The sequence below is a fragment of the Trifolium pratense genome, linkage group LG2, assembly GCF_020283565.1.
Source record: "Trifolium pratense cultivar HEN17-A07 linkage group LG2, ARS_RC_1.1, whole genome shotgun sequence".
NCBI lineage: Eukaryota > Viridiplantae > Streptophyta > Magnoliopsida > Fabales > Fabaceae > Trifolium > Trifolium pratense.
The window spans coordinates 6,473,786-6,496,830 of NC_060060.1; the positions used below are offsets into that span (position 1 = coordinate 6,473,786).

General features: G+C 32.7%; 3 protein-coding genes across 4 annotated transcripts; all 3 read right to left on the reverse strand.

Moving 5' to 3' along the window:
- Positions 1-1,354: 1,354 nt before the first annotated feature.
- On the reverse strand, positions 1,355-6,188 carry LOC123906640 (bromodomain-containing protein 4-like). The gene is made up of 3 exons (XM_045956594.1): positions 5,742-6,188; positions 4,505-4,783; positions 1,355-2,843 (listed from the first exon to the last, which is right to left on the reverse strand). Exons 1-3 carry the CDS (start codon positions 6,036-6,038, stop codon positions 1,653-1,655), a joined length of 1,767 nt encoding a protein of 588 aa, XP_045812550.1. The 5' UTR covers positions 6,039-6,188; the 3' UTR covers positions 1,355-1,652.
- Positions 6,189-7,899: 1,711 nt separating this feature from the next.
- On the reverse strand, positions 7,900-12,415 carry LOC123906641 (galactinol--sucrose galactosyltransferase). Its single transcript, XM_045956595.1, has 4 exons — positions 10,898-12,415; positions 10,136-10,313; positions 9,527-9,894; positions 7,900-8,805 (listed from the first exon to the last, which is right to left on the reverse strand). Exons 1-4 carry the CDS (start codon positions 12,146-12,148, stop codon positions 8,242-8,244), a joined length of 2,361 nt encoding a protein of 786 aa, XP_045812551.1. The 5' UTR covers positions 12,149-12,415; the 3' UTR covers positions 7,900-8,241.
- A 1,502-nt stretch (positions 12,416-13,917) lies between these two features.
- On the reverse strand, positions 13,918-21,374 carry LOC123906642 (glycosyltransferase BC10). 2 transcript variants are annotated; one of them, XM_045956597.1, is made up of 11 exons: positions 20,601-21,374; positions 19,411-19,524; positions 17,595-17,695; positions 16,958-17,029; positions 16,758-16,839; positions 16,556-16,636; positions 15,979-16,017; positions 15,690-15,755; positions 15,300-15,449; positions 14,776-14,904; positions 13,918-14,337 (listed from the first exon to the last, which is right to left on the reverse strand). In XM_045956597.1, exons 1-11 carry the CDS (start codon positions 20,850-20,852, stop codon positions 14,314-14,316), a joined length of 1,110 nt encoding a protein of 369 aa, XP_045812553.1. In that variant the 5' UTR covers positions 20,853-21,374; the 3' UTR covers positions 13,918-14,313. The 2 variants fall into 2 exon arrangements, with proteins under 2 accessions (XP_045812553.1, XP_045812552.1); XM_045956596.1 differs by lacking the exon at positions 13,918-14,337 and having other exon boundaries at positions 14,728-14,904; positions 20,601-21,348.
- Between the last annotated feature and the right edge of the window lie 1,671 nt (positions 21,375-23,045).

The following is a 23,045-nucleotide window of genomic DNA, read 5'->3' on the forward strand; positions in this document are numbered from 1 at the left end:
AAATCGTTTCTGGAACAACATCGCAGAGCCCAATCCCATTTGTTCTTGCGCTCATTTGTTAGTAGCCGACTGCACTTCATCAACCAAACAAAGACTCGAACTCAGGTACTTATAACTTCCATATTTCTTTCCACACCACATCACAGACATTATTTACTTCATCACTTAATGCATTGTACATAGCTGAAATTGATAATCTACCATTACCATCATCCATAAAATAACAAACATCATTACCACCATTTTATGGAAAAATAACTTTTATTTCCCTTCTTGTTAACCATACTGCGAATCATCTCCAAGAATTCATTCTAAACACCGCGCTTCTGACCTCATCATCTTCAATGGGTGCACTCAACTTTGCTATATTATAACAACTCAAAGTAGGAGAAGTGACGTCAGTCTGAAACCATTCACACTGCATTTTATTTATAGTAAATAATTTCTTGTAAAAATCATTTACCATATTCCTTAGTTGATCCACATTTTCCACCCACTGATCATCTCCTCCTCGAAGCATAAGAACATTATTTTTTTCGCCTACAAGTGATCGCTTTGATATGGTAATATTTGGTATTGCGATTCCCATCCGTCAACCACCACGCACGGGACCTTTGAAACCACATCAATTCTTCTTTTTTTAGGATCAACTGAAGTTCTTTATGCAGCTTGTTTTCCAACCTTGCCAGTCTTCGAGATGTATTGCCATTATTCATATTTTAGCATGTAAATATTTTTGAAAATATTTGTGCAAATGTATCAAAGATATCTCCAATAAAATATGGATGGTGTACGCTTACAAAAACTGGATATAAGAAAGAAGCTTGTCTTTTATGTATAAAAATTTGATATAAGAAGCTTTTCAAAGAAATTGTTGAGAGATTTACAAATCAAGTAGAAAAACTTTTATAATTTAATCTATTTTTTATTATTCAATTCAAATTCTATCGTTCTATAAAAAATAAAATTAAAAACACCTAAAAATAACAATAGTTACCAAATAACTTAAATTTACTTCTAAACTCTTACTTCTAGCTTTTATTTTAAAATAGTTTTTAATGGGAAAAAAAAAAACCCAGGTCAAACAGTCGCTATATTATAATTTATTTACATTTACATGAAATTCAATTCACTTATGCATTTCTGCATGAATTAAGTTTCAATTTCATCACCAAGTTTGGTACCATAGTACATAACTTGCCATTAGTAGCTTGAAGCCTTAAACACATGTTCATGGAAAAGTATGTTCATCATGGTAGATCGATCGAAGAAAGACATTAAATAACAAACTGAAAATGTTGGCACATCGATTGATAATGAATCATATTATATAATATATAACAACCCCATGATGTATCAACTCAAATAAAAGATAACATGGAAACTAACCAGCAAATCCGGTAACGACAGAAATTTGTAAAGTTCAGAGTTACTTACCAAATCCACTTATATTTATTGAAAATATACAGCAGAAGATCAAGATAATCAATCATTAATTAGACCCACAAGAAATCATAACAGTTAAACTATCCAAGAAATGAGAACAAATGGCAAAAACAAGGAGTCAATCAATCGGCGCAACCCCTTCCTCATAAACCTTCACCACAAAACAAGTGATACTTCTATACAGAGTTCAAATGATTAATGCCATGTTACCTACCAAACCAACCTCTTTGTTGCTGCATTTCACCACCACCTTCATTCATAAGCTTATCCAGCACTGTATTTAGGTCAACTGATTGACCATTCTCTGTCAGCTGCCGAACTGTTGCCCTCACATGGTCTCTAGCGAATCCCATAGTAGCAACCTTATCAACTACATCATCGACAGAAACCCTGTTACCAGATCCAGGAGAACCTGAACCGGAACCACCACTTACTGCAGATGCAGTAGGTATTGCTTGTGGGAGTGGGCGGGCAGTAGGGAGCTGTGGGTAACCACTTCCACCGCTGGAAGCCACCGAAGCAGTGGGTAGTTGTGGCTGTTTACTACCATACTGAGGTGGCCCGCCATATCGATATGGCTCAGCAGGCCCAGATAATGTACCATATCCAGAAGAATAATTTGAACCAGATCTACTCGATGGTGGTTCATATCCTTGGGGCGGTGTCCCATAGTACTGTTGGGAAGGTGGAGGAGGTCCACTGGGTGACTGAGATGGTGGCTGGCGGAGATTGGGAGGATAATTCTGAGAAGGAACATAAGGTGGTTCCTCTAGATGGTGACCTAGTGAAGGTTGCATTTGAGGTGGATTTCCGGATGAATGCGGTGGCTGTTGCTGAGGTAGATGAGGTCCGGATGAATGCGGTGGCTGTTGTTGAGGTAGATGAGGTCCGGATGAATGTGGTGGCTGTTGTTGAGGTAGATGTGGTGATGGCTGAGAGTACTGAGGATGAGGGGCCTGCTGATATTGTTGATGCGGAAGTGCCCCTGGTTGAGGATGTGGCTGCTGAGTTAAAGGCAGTTGATATTGCTGATTTGGGATTTCCTGAGATTGAATAGGTGGTGGTAAGTATGGATCTCTCTGAGGTACAGTTGGGTTTGGGATCTGAGAGAATTGATTTGGAAGTTGAACTGGAGGTGGCAAACCCTGTTGAGGAGGTGCATTAGGGGGAGAAACCACAGGAATTGATTGTGGAAGATTAATAGGCGAAGGAAAATATTGTTGAGTTTGCAGGGGAGCAGATGCAGACACAGATGAAGTTTGCTGCACAGGATCTGATGTGACACTAGTTTGAGTTTCAGATTGTTGATCTGTCTTGGACACTTGTAGTTTTGCCAGTTGCAGCTGAGCTTGCACTATATCTTGCTTGTCCTTGATATCATGTACTCCTGTTTGCACCTGTATAGTTTGTATGTCAAACAAAAGAATAAAGGAAGGACCAGAATGAGAATAAACAATGAAAAATATGAACTAAAGATTATAAAGTATGAGTCGGGATTTTACACCAATAATTGCATGTACAAACATAACTATATTAAAATCAGTGTCATTGTTTCTCACAGTTAGCATCTACATAAGGTTCCCTGCTATTAGATTTTTATATTGGGCCTAAGTCATCCTTACAAAAAAAAAAAAAAACAGCTTGTAAGGTGAGGGGTGCCACTCTTTATAAGCTCTAGTCATGCCTTATCTTTAATCAATGTGGGACTTGGTTTTTCCAATACACCTCCTCACGCCCAACACTATTAGGCTTGGTGCGTGAATATAAATGGTGGGTGGCCCAAAACGATAAGCTTTGATACCATATTAGTTTTTTATATCAGGTCTGACTCATCCTTACAAAACCGGTTTGTAAGGTGAGGGTTGCCGCTCTTTATAAACTCTAGCCAGGTCTTATCTTTAATCAATGTGGGACTAGGTTTTTCCAATACCTATGGACCGTTTAATTAAATAATTTGTTTTCTTTTATCTTTTTCTTCATTCATTTAGGATAACTGCTTAGTAGTCTCAAGTGTTGACCGTACAAAGGTTGTATTGTCTACGGCTCAATGTAAAAACAAATGCAACTCTGAATTAACAATTCAGTTCAACACATCTTAATAATTTGATTCACCGTTAGAGAAATTTAAAATAGTAAGTATCAAGTCAATCATGTATGTCAAAGACCTCTCCCAAAAAGCTTACAAATAGAGGCTTTACGGTTAACCTTTCCGAATGATAAACTATAATTAAGAGTGGTAAACCAACCAAACTCACAAAACTTCCGATATAATACGTCAAAAGTGCACAAACATGTGTGTACCATACAAGTTTTAAATGATAGACTTGCAGCATGACATCATAATATCATAACCTGTGAGGCTATATTGTGTGGGGAAAAACACTGTAAAAGAATGGCATCATCACAGATGGAAGAGAAGATACTCCAACTATATAATTATATATACAACCTTGAAATCTCCTAGGTCCCCATGGCCACCATTTTCCCAGCCAACATGCACAAATGGGTGCCATAATAGTGCTATAGTGTAGCCATGTTAAAGTTGAAGTTATGGCAATTTTATAGACAAAACCTCAGTTAGTGACAAACATAGTAAATTACTAAATCACCCTGACCCCGAGGGTTAACTAAAGTGATAACTTAGTAATTCAAAAACTATTAGTCTAGCATGGTATATGATACAGAAGTATAGAAAATTGTTTGTGCGTGTTTACCTAATAGCTAAAGCTTTAGTTATTTATAGTAGATTTTTAACATGGTATCAAAACATAAATGACCAAGTAGTCTACAATTTGGTCCTTGTGGGGCTTTAGTCCCCCAAACTACAAACCCAAAAATTTAAGTCAATAATGTTTATAGGTTAAACTATTTATGATCCTACCCTATTAGTTCTATATTTGTTTAGATTAACTATGGGAAATCTGTAGCCTGGTTGCATGTTAGCAGACACAACAAATATTTGCATCATCCAAATGAATTCATTTGATTGATATACCAAATATTTCCAACTATTAAAGTTAGAAATCGGGGGCAAGAGGAAGCATGATTGAATATATACCTCACGAAGAATATTCTCCAGCAGCCTCAATTTCCCATCGGTGATTCCATGATTATTTCCAACAGTCACCTTCAAATCATCCATAGAACTCTCAAGATTGTGAGTTCTGGTTTCTACTTGTGTTAACCGTGCACTAACACCTTCCAGAACATGATGCAAATTGTCCATATGTTTCTTCATTGTTCGATCAATCTCTAACAAAATTGAAGCATCAACAGCGCTCTGGTCCTTTTCTACAGTCACCTTTGCAGGTTCATAAGAATCCAGAGAACTGTAATTCTGCACAAAATAAGGATAAATACTTAATACTATCAATGTTTCCTATATATTGCCTGACATTACATATGATCACCAGATTATTTCAATACATGAAACCCCGATGCAACACACCGTATATATGTCAATTCAAACTACACGATACAATTGAGAGAACAAGTCAAATGCAAGAAGTAAATGATAAACAAATAACTTAGCTAATAGTATCAGCTAACTCCAAAACCGGGGCATGACCTAACATCCAACATTGATCTCAAAATCTTATCTTTCATTTTCTTTAAGAAAGAACATTCTACTGTGAATTTATTCAACTATATGTATAATTTCAATAAAGGATTTCGCTAATGAGTGCCATGAAGATACTGATTGAAGAGTATTTCATAAACTTTATTAAATACTTACAATTACTTAAGGGCAAACCACCATTTTGGTCCCTGAAAGTGTAATTCGCTGTCACATTGGTCCCTAAATGTATCAAAATTGCAAATACATCCCTAGTCTCTCATTTAATAGTAATTTTATGAACTAAATTGACCAACAAAATACACATTCAGCGACTATATTGACTACCTAAAAACAGACAAGGACCATAATGACCAATATAATAGACATTTATGGATTGGTTTGCAATTTTGATACATTCAGGGACTAATGTGATAGTGAGTTATAGATTCGAGTACCAAAATAATGGTTTACCCATTGCTTAATGATACCCAAAAAAGCCTCTTGTAGAAGGTAATTCTCACATGCATCCATTCATTCATCTAAACTTTTAAAATAGAAAACCTAATTTCCACAACAAATAAAAAACTTAATAACAAAATAAGGTATTTATCTTAAAATAACAATAATTAATCAAAAAAAAAAAATAATAGTAAATAATCAAATTCAATTCAACCACAAAAATTAATAATTATTACTCCAATCTAAAAATTAGGGCACAAGAGTAAGAAAATTATACTTTGGAGTTGGAATCAGAGTTCCAAGGTTTTGAAAACGATAAATCAGGAAGTGAACGAATCGGTTGAAAATCATAACTAGGAACAATATCTTCGGTTTTGATTCCATTGTTGTGATGAATCGACGAATCTTCATCTTCTTGTTGTTCGTGTTGTTGTTGTTCTTCGTGTTGTTTTTGTTCGTGATGACGAAGCTTGATGAGGTCGATAATATCGTTGTTGGGAGTAGAAGTAGAAGAAGAAGAAGAAGGTAAATTCAGATCCATTATCTGTTTGTCCATAAACGACGTCGTATTCATTGATCGATTAACTTCTCAATCTTCTTCTTCTTCCTCTGTTCTGTGTTTTTGTTTGTTCTGTTGTGTATAATATAATAAAAAGCTTATAATGAAAAACCTCTTCTAACAAACAAACGCGCTTTTTCTTACTCCTTACTTTACTTTTTCCTTCTTTCACCTTCTAATCCTAAATCCTAAATACTAATCCGTCCAAAACTTTTTTTTTTTTCTTTTTTTTAAGTTTTGCGAGGCGATTAAAATTATTTTTATCCTTACTTTATTAATAATGAGAAGATATATTTAAGGGGAGGGATTCGTGACTCATGAGTAGAGCTGTAAAAATAGGTCGGGCTATTGGGTTGACCTATTAGCCCTATACTTTTACACGGATCGGACTTCATAAAAAAGGGGTCGAGCCTTATCGGGCTAGACCTTATCAGGTTAGACTTTTTATGGGTAGTCATGGGCAGACCGACGGGCTTTTGGGCCGGCCCTTTAAAGAATTAAAAAAATATTTTAAAAAAATTCTATAATATTTTCATTGTTATATTTTGGTCATATTTTTATGCATAAATTCATATATAATCTTTTTTATTATTTTTGTCATTTTATTGTTATTATTTGTGTTTTGTTTTTATCTATAATTTGTTTTATTCCTATTTTTAAGCATATCATCTTTTTATTGTATTTATCTTATATTTTTCTATATTTTTTAAAAGTTTTTGTGAAATTATAATTAAGGATATAAAACTTAGAATATCATATTTTTATTGTATTTCTTTTATATTCTTTCTATATTCTTTTTATTTATTTATTTTTTCTTACTTAAATTACAATGAAAGATATAAAACTTGGAATATGGTTAAACCTACTAAAGATAAATTAGTAACTTTGGTAGTAGTTAATTTTATTATATTAGAAGTAGACATAAAATACTGATATACGAGGTGGAAATCTACAGTTATATATAAAGAGGATAAAAATAACTTTTTATATTTTGAATTTTACTCTAAGAGCATCTTCAATAGTGATATCACTTTGGGTATCATACATTACTAATAAGTGGTATCTACAGGGCTGGTTTCGAGATTTTGGAGGCCTAGGACAAATAATAAAAATGGACCCTTAATAAAGTAAAAAATTAACAAAAACATTATTTATTTAAATTGTAAATAGTATCAACGACATCAAAAATAGCCATTTATCTGTGTAACTAACATAAAGAAAAAGTCATTACACAGTGTTGAAATTGAACTGATAAATAAAAATGAACCGATAATTATTAATAACGAGTAAATCTTTTATTTAAAGAAATAACAAAATGTAGTTTTCTAAAAATAAAACAGTGAAGTTTTTTTTTTTTGGAACAATAGCGAAGTTATTTATAAACTAATAGAGATATTTTTTTTTATAGAAAAATTCATCATATTTAAAAAAAATTGAAATAATTTGTGTAATGTTCGGACGTTGACCTATATTATTAAAATTCTCTAATATTTATTTGTTGGTTGTAAATGGATGGTTTCAATTCTTTCTTCCAACTGCATTTCTTTAAGCATATGCGCGCGCCACTATGCCAAGGAGTGTTTCCTGTAAAATTATTTCTAGACAAATACTTAACCAATTATTTGTGTTGTGGGCCAAAAAAATTGAGGCCCTGGGCTGTTGTCCTGGTTGCCCACCCTCAAAACCGGGCTTGGGTATCTACAATGTCATGTAATACTTATACAACTCATTATGAAACTCTAATGATAAAAAAAATTAAGGTACGAATCATATGATACTCTTATTGGAGATGTTATAACAATATCACTTCATCAGTAGAAAACCACGACCATGCCGAACACTAAACACACACTATTTTGTTCATGCACACTACATAGATGAAACCAATTATATCAATTCTTTTTTTATTTATTGCAATTTATATCAATTATATTGAAACATAACTATATTAACTATTGAGTCATCTAACTTAAATTAATAATGCAAAAAAAAAAAACACATGAAATTCGTGACTGTTGAAGGGGAAAGGATAATATGATTAAGGAGAAACTTGCTTATAAAGGATACCTAAAAAGCAAAGTTATAAAAAATCCAACTGAGGGATAAATAAAAAGCCCTTATAAATTATAACTTAAACATGGTCAATATAAAAAAAACATCAAATTAAACAAACAAAAGAAAATCATAAGTTTAAAAGTATGAATAATCTCATCTATGCTTAGAATATATACTGAATAGAAGAAAATTTTGAAGAATTAGGCCATGGAACTTGAATCACAACCATGAAATCTTCATATTCAAAATCAACTTCTTCACCATCAATTCTACAACTCTTTGGTTTCTTTGAAGCAAACACTCTCATCTCACCAACACCTCTAACTCCGACTTGAACCAAATCTTGAGCCTCATCATATTCAAATGACTGAATTGCCCCTCCATTGTTTAGCATATTAACCAAACCAATAGGTGCAAACTTGAAGGACTTTTTAGGAAATAAAGTGACAGGTGAAACAGTTATAAGCTCAAAATTGAATGGTTCCAAAGAGATTTCTTCAGTGTCAGTTGGAGAGAAAAGTTTGAGCTTCTTTTCTTGGCTGAAATATAAAGCAAAAAGTTTTACACTTTCAATGGAAATTGGATTTTTTCCACTGTTCCATTCAATGTCTTTGATGTTAATCTTTGTTGATACCAAATGAGAAAATTCAGAAGCACATTTGTTTGATCTTATCTCGCGAAACCATCCTCCTCCTTGACAGTTAAACACACCAAGAACTCCGGTGTACTGTTATAAAAAAGAAACAACGTTGTCAATCATAGATTGCGGAAAATAATAATTTGTTCAAATTTTGCTACACTACAGTGCTATTTGATAACACTTAGTCTAATGCGGAACAATAACGATTTGTTCAAATTTTACTATGTTATGGCAATTTGACAACATTGATGTCGGTAATCTATTTTCCTATATAATAGAGTTTCTACGGACTCACATCCTCTTTATCATCCCCTCCAACCAAATCTAAGTCATTGAATTAATCTAATGTCCGAGAGTGCTAATTTCTCAACTGTTAGATTAATTCAATAATTGAGATTTTGCTAAAGAGGTATGACGGCTACATAGGATGGAACTACATTTTCTCAAATTTGATCCCCTAGAACTAATTTAACAATGCAACAAATATAAACCCTTAGATTAAGAGAGATAAATTTTGTATAACTCTCTTAACCTAGCGGCCTACAATAGATTCCAACCTAAAAGCCAACTATAGAATGTTCAGATTTGTGGTTCTACACACGATTATTGATATGCTTAGAAATTATGATCAATTCAAATTTAAATACTTCCTCCGGTCTTAACTATAAACATTTTATTTTTTCAGACTCAATTGAATAGTTGATGTATCTGATCTCATATATACTGTACTAGTTGCTCAATGAATCTCAAAACAAAAAATTTGCTTATCATAGGTAGTATATGAAAGTGATGAGGAGTATAGATTCACCTTGTTGAGGTTCCATATCTTGAGCATTGTTTTGCCATCATGTAAAGGGTCAGCAAAGAGACAGTCTTTAGTTGGGAGAGCATAGTGTTGACATCTAAGGATAGTACCATCAGGCAAAGCTAATTTTTTGAGAAGGTCAAAATTGTGATTTCCAACAGTGTCACTTATATAAATAGGACCACCAGATATGGCTCTAGAAGCTGCATGAAAAGCAGCACAAGGATGTGTAGATTGAAACATATCCCAATCTGGTTGAATGAAATTTCCCATCCATAAGCTATTGTATGCACAATGTACCATGTGACATCCTTGTAACCAATAAGTACCATTTGGATCACCATATGGGTCAGTGCACCAAAAATCATCACCTATTTCAATCCAAAGAATTTCACAGATTACAAAAAAAAAAAATTGATATTTAATAATTTAAAGATGGTTAAGAAAAGGCGAAGAGAGTTTTGTTTGTCGACGGTAATAAAAATTTAAAATCACTTTTTAGTTTTATATAAAAAAATCTATGATGAAAAATCTAGTAAAAGTATAAGTGTCATGTGCGAATACAGATGTGTATTATTAGTTAAGGTAAAATTTTGTTTTCGCGTGACGTACCGACACGACCAAGGGATATGGCTTCAGTTCCAAGCAACATGAAATCATTGCAATGTTCCATGCTAGCAATGACACCATTGCCATTGAAATGTTTTTTCACTGAAGTTGTGAGAGCTTTGTAATATGCTTTTGCCAAATCAACTCTGCCTCCATACTTCTCACACACCATCTCTAGCAACTGAGTACAAACAAAATGTCAAAACTAATAGAAACGTAATTATTAAGCAAAAGGTTACTTAAAACTTATACTTAATTGAAATTATCTATGAATAAAACCACTTTACTATTTTCATACACTTACTTAAAAAAATAGAGTATACTAATTTAATAAGAAACAGATAACTTGCCGACCAAAAGAGTCAAAATAATTAGGTCAATGTATCTGTCAAATAAAAGTCAAAAGCAAATTAACAAAAGATTAAAATTAATGAAATTGACACTTACCGACATAACAAAATAATTTTTAAGATAAGAAAAAATAAATAAATTATTACTAATAATACCTAAGAAGGAGGTTAAAAATTAAAAATAATTTTTAGCACCTTATTTCCATCATTCAATTCAACTAAATCTATTTAGCTGTATTTTTCTAGAGAAATTAACAATTCATACAAAACATTATTATGTCCCCTATATTTGTTAAAAACTACAAATAAAAAATATATGATTGAGCAAAAAAATCATTTCTATACATGCATATATTAATCTCATTTTCAATTAAGCATAAGAAGGAAAAAAGTTAAAAGAGAAGAAAGGACTTACATGAATGACATCAACTTTGACCCCATCAATTCCTGAATTTTCCAAGTGAGAATGAATACCTTCATACATTTGATCAACCAAATGTGGAGGAACTAATCCAACACCATTATTAACAATTTTATCAACAGCCAAATCTTCCATAGTAGTTTCCAATCCAACTGTCAATTTAGGCTTTTCCACTATAGCTTCCGGTATACCCTCGACACCGGGTCTTATCCCACCCCAATAACCACACAAAGCATGCCACACATACACATACTCAATACTTTCAAAACCTTTTTTTAGTTCCTTGACAAATCCACCTAATCCTAATCCTTTTTTATAATCCTTAAACTTATAATTTTCTTCAAATTTAATTAACCTACATGGCATTTGTTCTCCTGCATCCGTTCGATTAATCCCATCATTAGTATTAACAGGATCATCATCATGTGCTATAGATTGCCAACCATCATCAATTAAAACAAATCCAGGTGGACAGCCACCATTGGTTAAATTTTGTACACCTTCCCAAATTCCTTGAGGGTGTACCTTAAGATAAAATGCATCCCATGTACACCATCCGAATTTCTCCGCAATTCCAGGAACCGTTTTTTCTTCTAGAAGCTTGAAAGTTCCCAAGTGGGCCCTCACGGTTTTCATAGCTTCTTTTACTAGCTTAAATGGATCGCTACCCGCGTGAATATAAACGACAGAGTTGTATTGAGATTTAGTTACCGAAGTTGAACTACTCTCAACGCACACTGAAATGTTGTCGTTTTCACCAGATTGTAAAGAAGCGCGGAATTGACCTTCTATTATTGGGAGAAATAGAACGTAAGGTCGCCCGAAGGTTTGATTCGAACCCGGATTTGGATCCGAGTTTTGTAGCATGAGAAATTGAGTTTCAGTTTCAAGGTCTTTACCATTGGAACCGGTCCAAAGAGTGGTCCACCATACTTTGAAACGAAATATGCTTGTGAAGTTAATGTTTTTGAGTTCTCCAATGGGTGCCACGTGGCGGCTTTTTGGCTCGGTGGCTTTGAAGCCTAGGAAGCAACCATTGGTAGCGGTGGTGGTGGACGGAGAAGTGGTGATAGTGATGTTTTTGGGCACATCAGAGAGAATGACATGATCATTGACTTTTAAGGTTGACTCAGATAAGGTGAAGATGAAAGATGAATTGGAAATAGGATTAACGTGTTTGGTGGTGGTGGTGATGTTGTTGGAGTTGTTTTTGGTTGAGTTAAGGGTTGGGTTTGGAGGAGACATTTTTTAGCTTTGTGTTGCGAATTAAAAATTTGAATGATCGATGTGTGTATGTTATTGTGAGAGAAGAATATGGTATTAGTGTATGTATATAGTGGTGAGTGACAATATGGAATGAAAGATAATGGGATTTGGGAGTGCTAAAATTTGTGGTAGAATAGAGTTTGAGGAGTTTAATTGGGAAGTGATTTGGTGTGTATTTGATGAAGAGATTAAAGAATAAAAACTTGCTTGTTTTGTATGGTTTGGTTTTGAATTTTGATGATGGATCAATAAGCAAATTGTTGTGTATATTTATAGAGGATTGTGTGAATATGGATTGTCATGCATTGTGGGACCGAAAGGAAGGTGTGGTGAAGGTTGGTTTTTAGTTTATTTTATTTTGTGGTGTGTTATTTTGGCACAAGATTTTGTGATGTTTTTAATTGGTGGATGAGTGACTTTTATCATTTTCATTTTCTAATCTTTTCTTCTTTTTTACGTTTCCTTTCATTAAATTTAAAATAGATATTATAGGTATGTCATAATTTGACTCATCTAAGATGAGTAGTTACAAATCTTAATTTAAAAAAAGTTTAAAATAAATTTTACTCTATTGAATAATTATAGAATAATTACACATGAATGAAAGATAAAACGGACAATAAAATATCTCAAAATTAATTTTACATCTTCAAAATTAGTAGCAATTTTCTGGACAAGGATACAATTATTTTAGGATTTTGTTAATCATGAGTGCTCCGAAGTCTTTAAAAGTCGAATTAAAGAAACTATTTATTTAAAAAAGTTAAAGCTTCACTTTTTAATAGATTGAATTTATACATTTTCATAAAATTTTCTTAAAAAATTTAAAGTCTTTAGAGAGTGTCCAAAGATATTCGTTAACATTTTTCATTTTTATCTGTGTATATTTTGTGTCCATCGGTCCATATTTCTTGTTATAATTAATTTGTGGTAGTTGAGATTTTGCACTAGAATAAATAAATGTCCATTTTCTAAATTTTCTTGTCTAAAAGAGAAAGAAGAAGAAGAAAAGAATGGCACACGTGGCTATGAGATGCAAGGTTAGTTAGTAACGGTTAGGATACGTTAAGAACAGTTGATGAGTCAAAAGTCAAAGTAAAAATGAAACACAAAGTTTTGGGACACATGTCATTCCATTATTCAAGTTGAAGAAGATTTGTTGGATTTGGATAAGATAATAATAAAAACAAATATGGAATGGAATATTTTAATGTAAGTGTCGGTGGAAAAAGGTTGCATATAGTAATAGTACCAAGAAAAGAACACTAGACAGACTCTAGAATGTGGTTGAACCAAAAAGAAGGATAATAATAAAAATTGGTAGTTACTAGTTAAAGTGTTTAATAACGTGTGATGAATTGTTGATGCTGTCACACATTATTTCAAAAAACGTATCTTATAAATTATTATTATAAGGTAATGTCTTTTTTCACCGACATAGGTTGAGTTAATGGATAATATTTAATTCAAATATGAAAATAATTTGAGTCTAGAGATGTTGCATTGTTGGTAAAACTAGATAATATTTTATTAGAATTTTAGAAATGAAATTAATGGATGTAGAGAAAGTCCAAGAATTTTTTTAAAAAATAACTCAATTCATTTCATTAATCAAAAAATAATCAATACAAGATGATAGAGAATCAAAAGTATGGTGACTAACATAAGAAATAGTCACCTTAAAAATGATATGAGCAACCATATTCGTTTGACGTCGAACGATCATGCTTCTAATTTTATAAACAATAGAACCAAATTCACCTACACCTCCCTTATTTGCAAGGATAGCATCAACATGCCCCAAATAATTCATCTTTTGAGTGTCTTGTGATTGTGACACTGTTTATGCTGTTATATCTTCAATCAAATATCTATTTATATACTAGTATGATTTATGAGGGACTGTCTTGCATGATTGTTCACAAGTTGCCAAAATTATTCTGAAAAAATAAAATAAAAAATAGAAATATAGTACATCACAACCACTCTTTTTTTAGCTGTTCTAAATATACAATACAACAATTCAATATACAGATGAGTGTGGTAGTCAATAATCTTCAATTGTTTTTGCTTTATTCTCTTTCTTTTCTCCCTCTTATTTCAATTACTTTGTATCAGCCACTGGAAATAACCATTTTGTTCTCTTAACTGAAATCTCCCAGAACAGACTGTCCAATACAAAACCAGAAAATAGTTAACAACATAGACTAAGGCCTTGTTTGGATAAATAACTTAATTAAGCACTTATTGCATACATGTTTATCGTATAACTGCTTACGTGTAAATAATCTCTTTTTATAACAAAGTATAATATAACGTCAAATTGTTTTCATAAACTATCATGAGAGCTTATGGAAATAAGCTGAAAACAGATTATTTACATGTTACGGTTGTTTCTCATATAAGCTGTAAATTGTTTTTATAAGTTGTTTACATAAGTTTCTCACTCAAACAGTCAGTAGATAAGGTCAAATAAGTCGATCCAAACAGATGGTACTAAAATAGAAGAAACTGCAATGATTCAGTTTCGTCTAAAAGTATTTGAAAGCTTATTACCGGTGTTCAAGAAAACCCTATGATATATATATATATATATATGAACTTACCATGTTAAGAAGCCTCAAAGCAGAAGTCCTAGTAAATTTTCTTGCAAAAAGGAAGCAAGTTGATGGTTTACCCTTGCTTGTACACCATTCTCTCCGGTATTCAGTTTCGTAATAAATATTATCTATTTCCTGCAAACAAAACATCAATCTTTTACATAATTTCTTTTACATATTATATTTTCTTTCAAAAACAGACAACAATGTTGCCGATCACAGATCACTATTTAATAACACTTTGTATTAAACAGTGTATCGTAGAACAATATCGGTTTTATCAAATTCAGCTACGCTATATAGCCGCTATTTGACAACACTGCTTCGCAACATGATGCACATTCCTTCTTGCTAGTTCAAACTTGCCTATTATTACTATTAAGTACCTTTCTAACAAAATGTTATTAAGATAATCTCTAATATCTTCAGCTTCCTATTATTATGACAACCCTGTTATTATCTTAGAATGAAAGTTGATTCAAGAAAGTGATTTTGCAAGTGGCGTGCAGATACAGCACTAAAAGCCAAACCTTTATAAATTTTATAAGCATTGGAGTAGCATCTGAGTACTTGTAAGTAACTGGATGCCATCCACGACGCTCACGATCTCTTGAGTTGGAAATATCCCATGCAGTATGTGTCACTGATCTTCGTGTGAGTTCCTTTTCAAGGCCTTTTTGCTAGAATTCGGAAGATAAACACAAAAATTAAAATCAATCATATTATAACTAACAAGGCAATCACGTTAAAACATAAAGTAATAAATATTTGTAAAATTAAACAAACTACATCATAAAGTTTAAAATAGACGCGACAAACTTGCTTCGATTTCTTGAACCGTCTATTTTTTCAAAAGATGCTTTATTCAACTTGAAAGAAATGTAATAGTGTTCATAGAAAGGAAAAGAAAAGATTCTTACAGCCAGCAATGTTTGAACATAGTGTTCATCTGGTATACAGTTATGAACCTTTGACGTGTCAGCAGGCTGCGCAAAGAAAGGAAATGTATTTAAAAATGTTACTTCAAGTGTTCATACTTCATATAATTATCAAGAACCTAATTGATATTATATACCAATTCAAAAAGAAATATTGAATCAATTCGAGACATTTTCTGATCAGAAGTTACGACTTTATTAAAACAAGTGACTAATTGAAGACGTCGATCTTTAAATAACTTTGTTTGTACATACTACATAGAGCACTTACAATGAATTGGTCCCTCCAAAATTCTGGTAGTGGTTTTTTCTGCATTTAGAGATAAAATGAATAATATGCTATCAGCATAAAATATATAAGAAAAAAAGGAATGGCTTAAAATATATTAAAAGGAAGAAAGATAGGACTTCATAACATTTAATGGCATAGTATCTATGAAGCCCTGATAGTCCAAAATTGTCAAAGTATCGGTGTCTGACATGACATGCATCCGACACCAATACGTATCTGATACAGCTCGATACGTATTGAAGAAGTATCCAACAATTAAACTTTATATTTTAAAAAAAAATGGCGGATACGGCTAAATGACACGGATACGGCCCATGACACGTCTGAATGACACAAATACGGCAGATGATACGACGAACTCCAAAAAACCAGGATTTTTTTTTTTTGTTTGTATGATCCATGTGACACCACTCATAAAAGACAAATTTTCTATCGGTAGGAAAGGAATCGAACTCGGTACCCGAGTTTACAACACTCACAAACCCTACGCACCAACCACTTACGTAGACCGCAGTGTTTCCTAAAAGACAGTTCATCAATGAACCATGTAACTTACCTTGCAATATTTTTGAAACATTGGAAATACAGTTTCATCCTCCACTACAACCTCGGCATGCTTCCTGATCAGAACAGCCCACTGCAAGAAGAATTCATAAATAAATCAGTATAAGATAGTACTCTTTGGCAATGAATGCGATGTATTTTTATGATTCAGAATGAACTTATATAGTAAACTGTACATTACATTCAATTTTTACCTGAGATCCTTTTCTCCAGTTATAGACTGGAATGACTGGATCCATTTTTGGATTGTAACGACCGTCTTTTGTGTCAGCAAAGCTGTTTATATTTTAATAACAAATTCATAAAAGTTATATTGTTGCAAATAATAAATAAATAAATAAATAGATAACTACATGTGCTAAAGCGTAAGACAAGTATAAGTATGCTAACTCACCTATCAACGAAACTAGTTGGTGTTGACATGATGTAGTCGTATGTATAGCTGAAGTTGTATAAAGGTATACAGCTGAAAATAAATCAATCAACTGAAATAAAGTTAGGTGCATAGCTCAAAAATATAGAAATTTCAATAATTAAGCAAGCTCGAGTACAAATAACAAGAAAATCATACTTCAGAAACGGTAGGGAAGTAGGACCGTTATAAAAACCAATAGTCTGAACTGTTAAATTGAACTATACCGAAAGAAGAAGAAAAATTAGCTTTGACTTGCAGTTCATGAACTGAACCAGTCTGGTTTAGTTCAGTTTGAGAACTATCCATCATAGTTTGAATTTTTTCAGCGCGGTTCGGTTTATGGTTTTTCAACACTCCTAATTATTGATTAATAATAGCAATTTGGACAGTTTGGTTAACAAATAATCAATTCGGTTTTTTATCAACTTTCTGCAAAGATATTCAGTTTGGTTCAGTTTTACCGAACTGTTGTAACGGTTCGGTTCAGTTCAGTTTTCCTTTCTGAATCGAACCACAAACAGTCCTAGTGGAGAGTACTTATAATTTAAGTCCAGAAAGTTATAGCAAAAAGTATAACGATTAAAACTTATGGTTGTTAACAAAATTATACCCTCACCTATCTGAGAGGAAAACAAAGCGGTCATTTAAAGGATCGCCAAGCGCATGTCTAAGTAAAATGCGTTCGGCCTCTATCATGCTTGCTTCTCCCCAATCTATCTGCAAAAAGATCATGTGGAGTAAACATCATCAAGCTGATAAACATAACAAAATCATATTACAGTTTGGTAAATTGAAACAATTTTTTTCTGACATTTTAAACATGGTAAAATTGAGTAAAATTATTAAAAAGTTGATTTTTGGATTTTTGTTGAAGACGTGAAATTCGTGATAAGGGATCTTTTTCAATCATTATTAAATATTTTAATAGCCAAAAGAGAGTAAATAAGGAACGTAGAACTTCGTAGTCTGAGCACACTTGAATCCAAAAATGGAATGTAGTTAAAACACAAGCAGCAGGAAGCACGTTAAACCCTTGTTTGAATAAACAGCTTAATTAAGCATGACTTATGTCTAAGATATATTATAACAAAAGATAAAATAAAGCTAAACTGTTTTCATATAAGCTATTTTCATAAATTATCCTAAAGAGCTTCTTATGGATATGTCATAAGTTGTTTTCATAAGTTCTCTCAATCAGTCTCACAAGTGTTTATGTCAGTAGATAAACTCAAATAAGTCGATCCAAGCATGTCTAAGTCAACTATAAGAACTTATTAATTCCAACATTAAGAGAGAAAAAGTGTTAATCAAGAACTTATTGATTCCAACATTAAGAACTTATTGCTCCAAAAGTGTTAATCAAGTGGAAGAATTGGTTCTGAAAACATATATCAGATTCAAACATATCTTTAGCAACTGCCTCAATGATATCTTTTAATAACATTGAAGTTTTTATGGGGGTTTATATCACAAGCTATCTCCAAGTTGCAAAGTCATTTGCTTCTATTAGTGATGCTTCTATGGACAAAGAAAGTGGTGGTAAAATTCTGATAAGAACTTATTCACTTTTAAAAGAAGCTGTTGAACAGAGGGTTGTTTTGCTTAGACATTTTGAGCTTAATTCCCTAAAATTGCAAGAGCTGAATTTCAAATGTGCTCTGCATTATCAGGAAGATGGATTCATCTCTATGATTATGTTTGAATGTCAAGAATATTTTGCCGTGGCTGTTTTGCATAGGAAAATGATTCCTAGAGGACAATGGTTGCAAGTGCAGTCCATAGAAATTTTCAGGTTTCATCATGAGAATGTTGCAGGAAGCCTTAATTGCAGTTCCATATGTATCATGCTTGCAGTAACAATTTGTGTCAACGGAGGAAGTGTTATTGTCACTAAGATTTTGCTCAAATGGAGGGATTTACAACCTAACACTTGGAAATTTGCTGCTAATATTTATCTTGTTGTGGCTATTCTACATAGGAAAAGGATTGAAAGAGGAAGTGTTCATGTTCCTTTAGTTCTGCTCGAAAGACTTTACCTACTAAGCATCGTACTTGAAAATTATCATCCTTGAGGACAAGGATGTTTGAAGGGGAGGGTATTGTTATAGGAATTAAGTAGTTTATTTTAAATAATAGTTTATCTTATGTCATTTTACTATTTTAGCCCCGACGGTTGTATTTAAAGGCATGGTGTCTCATTTTGACAATCAATCAATATTCAACAAATTATCTTCTCCCAAAAACAACTCTCAATTTATCTTTGCATAATTTCTCTTTGGTACCGGATTCTATTCTAGATCATTGGAATCCCTACTTTGAGAACTTGATTCTACCGGCTCGTCCCTAGAATCTATTTATCCCGTTACAAAAGGGACACAGTTGACAACAAAAATCAGATTATGTTTTAAAAAAAAAAAAGAGAGGAGAGAAACCTGAATGCTATTATTAACTTGACGGTTCAAAAAATAAGATGATCTAGTTGTTGCCTCGTTCAACAGAAACCCTGGCCTTGGGTGAACGAAAATCGAGAAATTGTTGTCGCCTCCCTGAAAATACAGCATCGATATTTATGTAAACATTAATGAGAATCAAGAACTACACATCTATTATGAACACTTACATATAAGCATGAGTTTCTCATAGGTTGTACTAGAAAAAGAGAGAATATATAACAATAATTTAGCCAAAGGTGAGTCTCTTAGCATAAGGTCCATAAGTTATGGAAGCTTGCAGTAATTATGAGAAAAGTTGTTGTGGCAAACGAGGTAAAATTGCTCTTAGTCTGTTACCAAAATCAATATTTCAAAGAAGACGCCGATAAGTATTCAAGCACTTGAGGAACCCTCCCTTAAAAGCTAGCTAGCTATCAAGAGGGAAGAACCAAGCCACTTAAATACTTGATCGAGCATCTTTCTTGTTCATCCCCAAAGGACTTCGAAATGTAAAAGAAATCAATCAAAACTTCCTTCTGATAGAACTCCATAGACACACATCTAAGCTCTTCAAAAAGTAAAAACTACTATTAAGCTTATCAATGTGAAGTGTATCAAACACCAAGGGATACAACAGCGCAAAAGACTAGACGGACCATATTTTCTTATCATAAACAATTGCCCCTACACTATACTAATCAATGATTGCTAAATGCATATCATGATTTAAAACATATTGTTGAAGTTACTAAATTTACATCATTCAAATTTCTCAACAATGCATTCAAGTAACATTGATCACCATGTCCCCGAAGGTGTAGCTCGGTGTTATGGGCTGGGATGCTAAAGGAATATTAAGAGGGTCTATGTTCGATTCCTGCTGCTAACAAATTTCCTTTCCCCTTGACAAATTAACCACTAACATTTGCCTATAAAAAAGTAACATCAACGCATTACCGAGAACAAAGAGCTTCTCAAAAACTATCCAATATGGTAGCTCAAAGTGTCACAAGTTCTAAATTGGGAAAATGGAACATATAGGCTTTGATTGATCATTGAAGTTGAAACACTTTAGTTTCTAAGTCAGCCTCCTACTAATCACCGAGTCCACACACGCGAGCGCACACACACACAAATAAAGACATAGAGATTAATCAATAATAATTGAAAGAAAAGAAAAAAGAATGTACCCTAAAGAATGCATCCCAAACCATTTCCAAAGGAAGCCTATTCCTTGCAATGAAGAGAAAAGCAATCTTAGGCTTCTCAACTTGAGACTGAGAAACAAATTGATGTTGCAATGAAACAAGCCCCAAAACATGAGTATACCGCATCTGCATAAACAACAAACTTCCAAAACAAAGCACAACCACCAAAATCAAACCAAAAATCTTCTTCTTCCATTTATGCTGAGATTTCTGTTGAACAACCTTTTTCTTCATATTCCACACCAACCCTTTTGAAACTAAAACTGACCCACCATTTCAAATTGATTCAAAAGCTAAATCACTCCATAAAAAACCAAACTTCAACACTCATTTCATCTTTGTAACACTCAGAAGTAAAAGATCCAACCAGATCCATACCAACCCAATAACCATAATTCAAAAACTCATAAACCCACCAACCCAAATGAGAATTTAGCAAGAAACTTATTCAAACACTATCTACAAAGCAATACAAAGGAAAAAGAAAGCATGTTTCAAGTGAAGCTATGAACAAAAAGTTTCTACTAGAGTCTTGTGAATTGTTACAAAAAGTGAAAGTGTGTTGTTTTGGAAATGAAACTTCAGAATGAAAGAAGAATATGAGAAAAGTACTAAAAGTGGTAGAGTGAGTGTTAAGAGTGGAAAAAAAGGTTTGGTTTTTTGTTTTGTGTATGTTAAGATTGATGAGTGTGTATGTTCCTTTTTGTGTCTCAGTTGAGATGTCTTAAAAATGCTGTTTTTTTCTTGTTGCTTTGCGTGTGAAACAGGTGAGTTAAAAATACTACTATTATTAGATTTTTCATTTTTCCTAATTATTATGATTACGATTAGGACATGCAATTGTGAGTTTTGAGACTTGCAAAAGAAGAAAAAAAAACATAAAAAGTGTTTGTGAAACATTTTTGGATGAAATATATAGATATCTCTCATGAAATACATTATTTGCGGTCAACTGCAATTAGTTGAAATTTTAATTTAAATTGATTTTTTTTATTATTTTAATATAATAAAGGATAAAAGTTCGTTTCTGGAGTTTGGGCTCAGTTCCATTATTAATAAAACTTAGCCGTTCAAAAAAAAAAAATCGTTCTGGAGTTTATTTTTAAATTAGTAGAGCGATAAAGATGAAATCTATTACGAAACGCGTAATAATTTAATCATAAACTCACTAAGAGGTATTTTTTAGAATATACTCTTTCCATTTGTAAATCTAGCATTATGTTATTTAGGTCAATGTATGAAGTCTTTATGTTTCTGTTTTTTTATAATTTATTTTTATTTTGCAAGGTTATTATTGAAAGATGGGAATCTTGGCAAGTAGTTTTGATTTTTGGTTAATTTGTGACATTCATGTTTTTTGTTTATGGTGCACTTCATGAGTTTGGTGTTGGATTGGGGAAGAGTACCTAATTGATAGAGGGTGTTTGTAACCGATTAATAATGATGAACAATTGGTTAGGGAAACTTGAATCAAATGCATGGAAGCATTAATAGGTCACATTATTTGGTAACATTTGTGATAGCCTTCTATAGTAGCTATTTATGAACTCACTTTTTATTTTTCTTTAAAATAAAATCGGTTGGTGATGTATTTTTATTTTATTATGATGAAGTATACCAGCACATTACACGTGGGAAAAAGTAGAAATTTTGTTACTTTTGTTTTCAACAAGTTGGTCACTATTGTGAGTTTGTGAGTTATGACTATGAAGCAATGTCTAAAGATAGGAGTAGTATTTATTTGTGTGTAGTGTGTAGTGTGTGTGTGACACACATAAAAGTAGTATTCAGCTTATTTATTTAATCTCTTTTTACATTTGCATTCTGTGTCTTATGTATTTGGTTTGACTGAGATTCCCTACAAATTAGGAGAAGCATGTGGTCAAGAGATTATTGACTATTGGATTAAAATCAGTTGACTCATTCAAAATTCACTAAAATTCGTTTAAAATATAATAACTCCAAATAAAAATAGTTTGGTATAGATTTAACGGTTGAGATTTATGACAGCTTAACAATAGAGAACTGTGTGAAGAAAATCTAAAAAATAAATGACGAATAAAAAGCAATAGAGAAGGGTATATTTGTATATTGTGGTGTTGCTGATATTTTTTAGGGTGCTTCAATTTCTCCTAACTATGAATCATGTTGCTCCCGGGGTAAGATGAGTTTGATAGCGATCCTTCTATATCATAACATCGTGTCGATAATATTGACAACTAGAGCAACATGATTCATTGTCCATATTATCGACGCAGTCTCATGAATGTAGAAGGATCAATTTTAAACTCAGCACACCCCTGATATCTTCATGTCAAATCAATCGCCTGACTTGAACTTATAATCAGATTTTTAACCACGCCAGAATAGAGGCTCATTGATCATTCACATATTAGTCATCCAAAACAAGATCAGTGGCCGAAATAT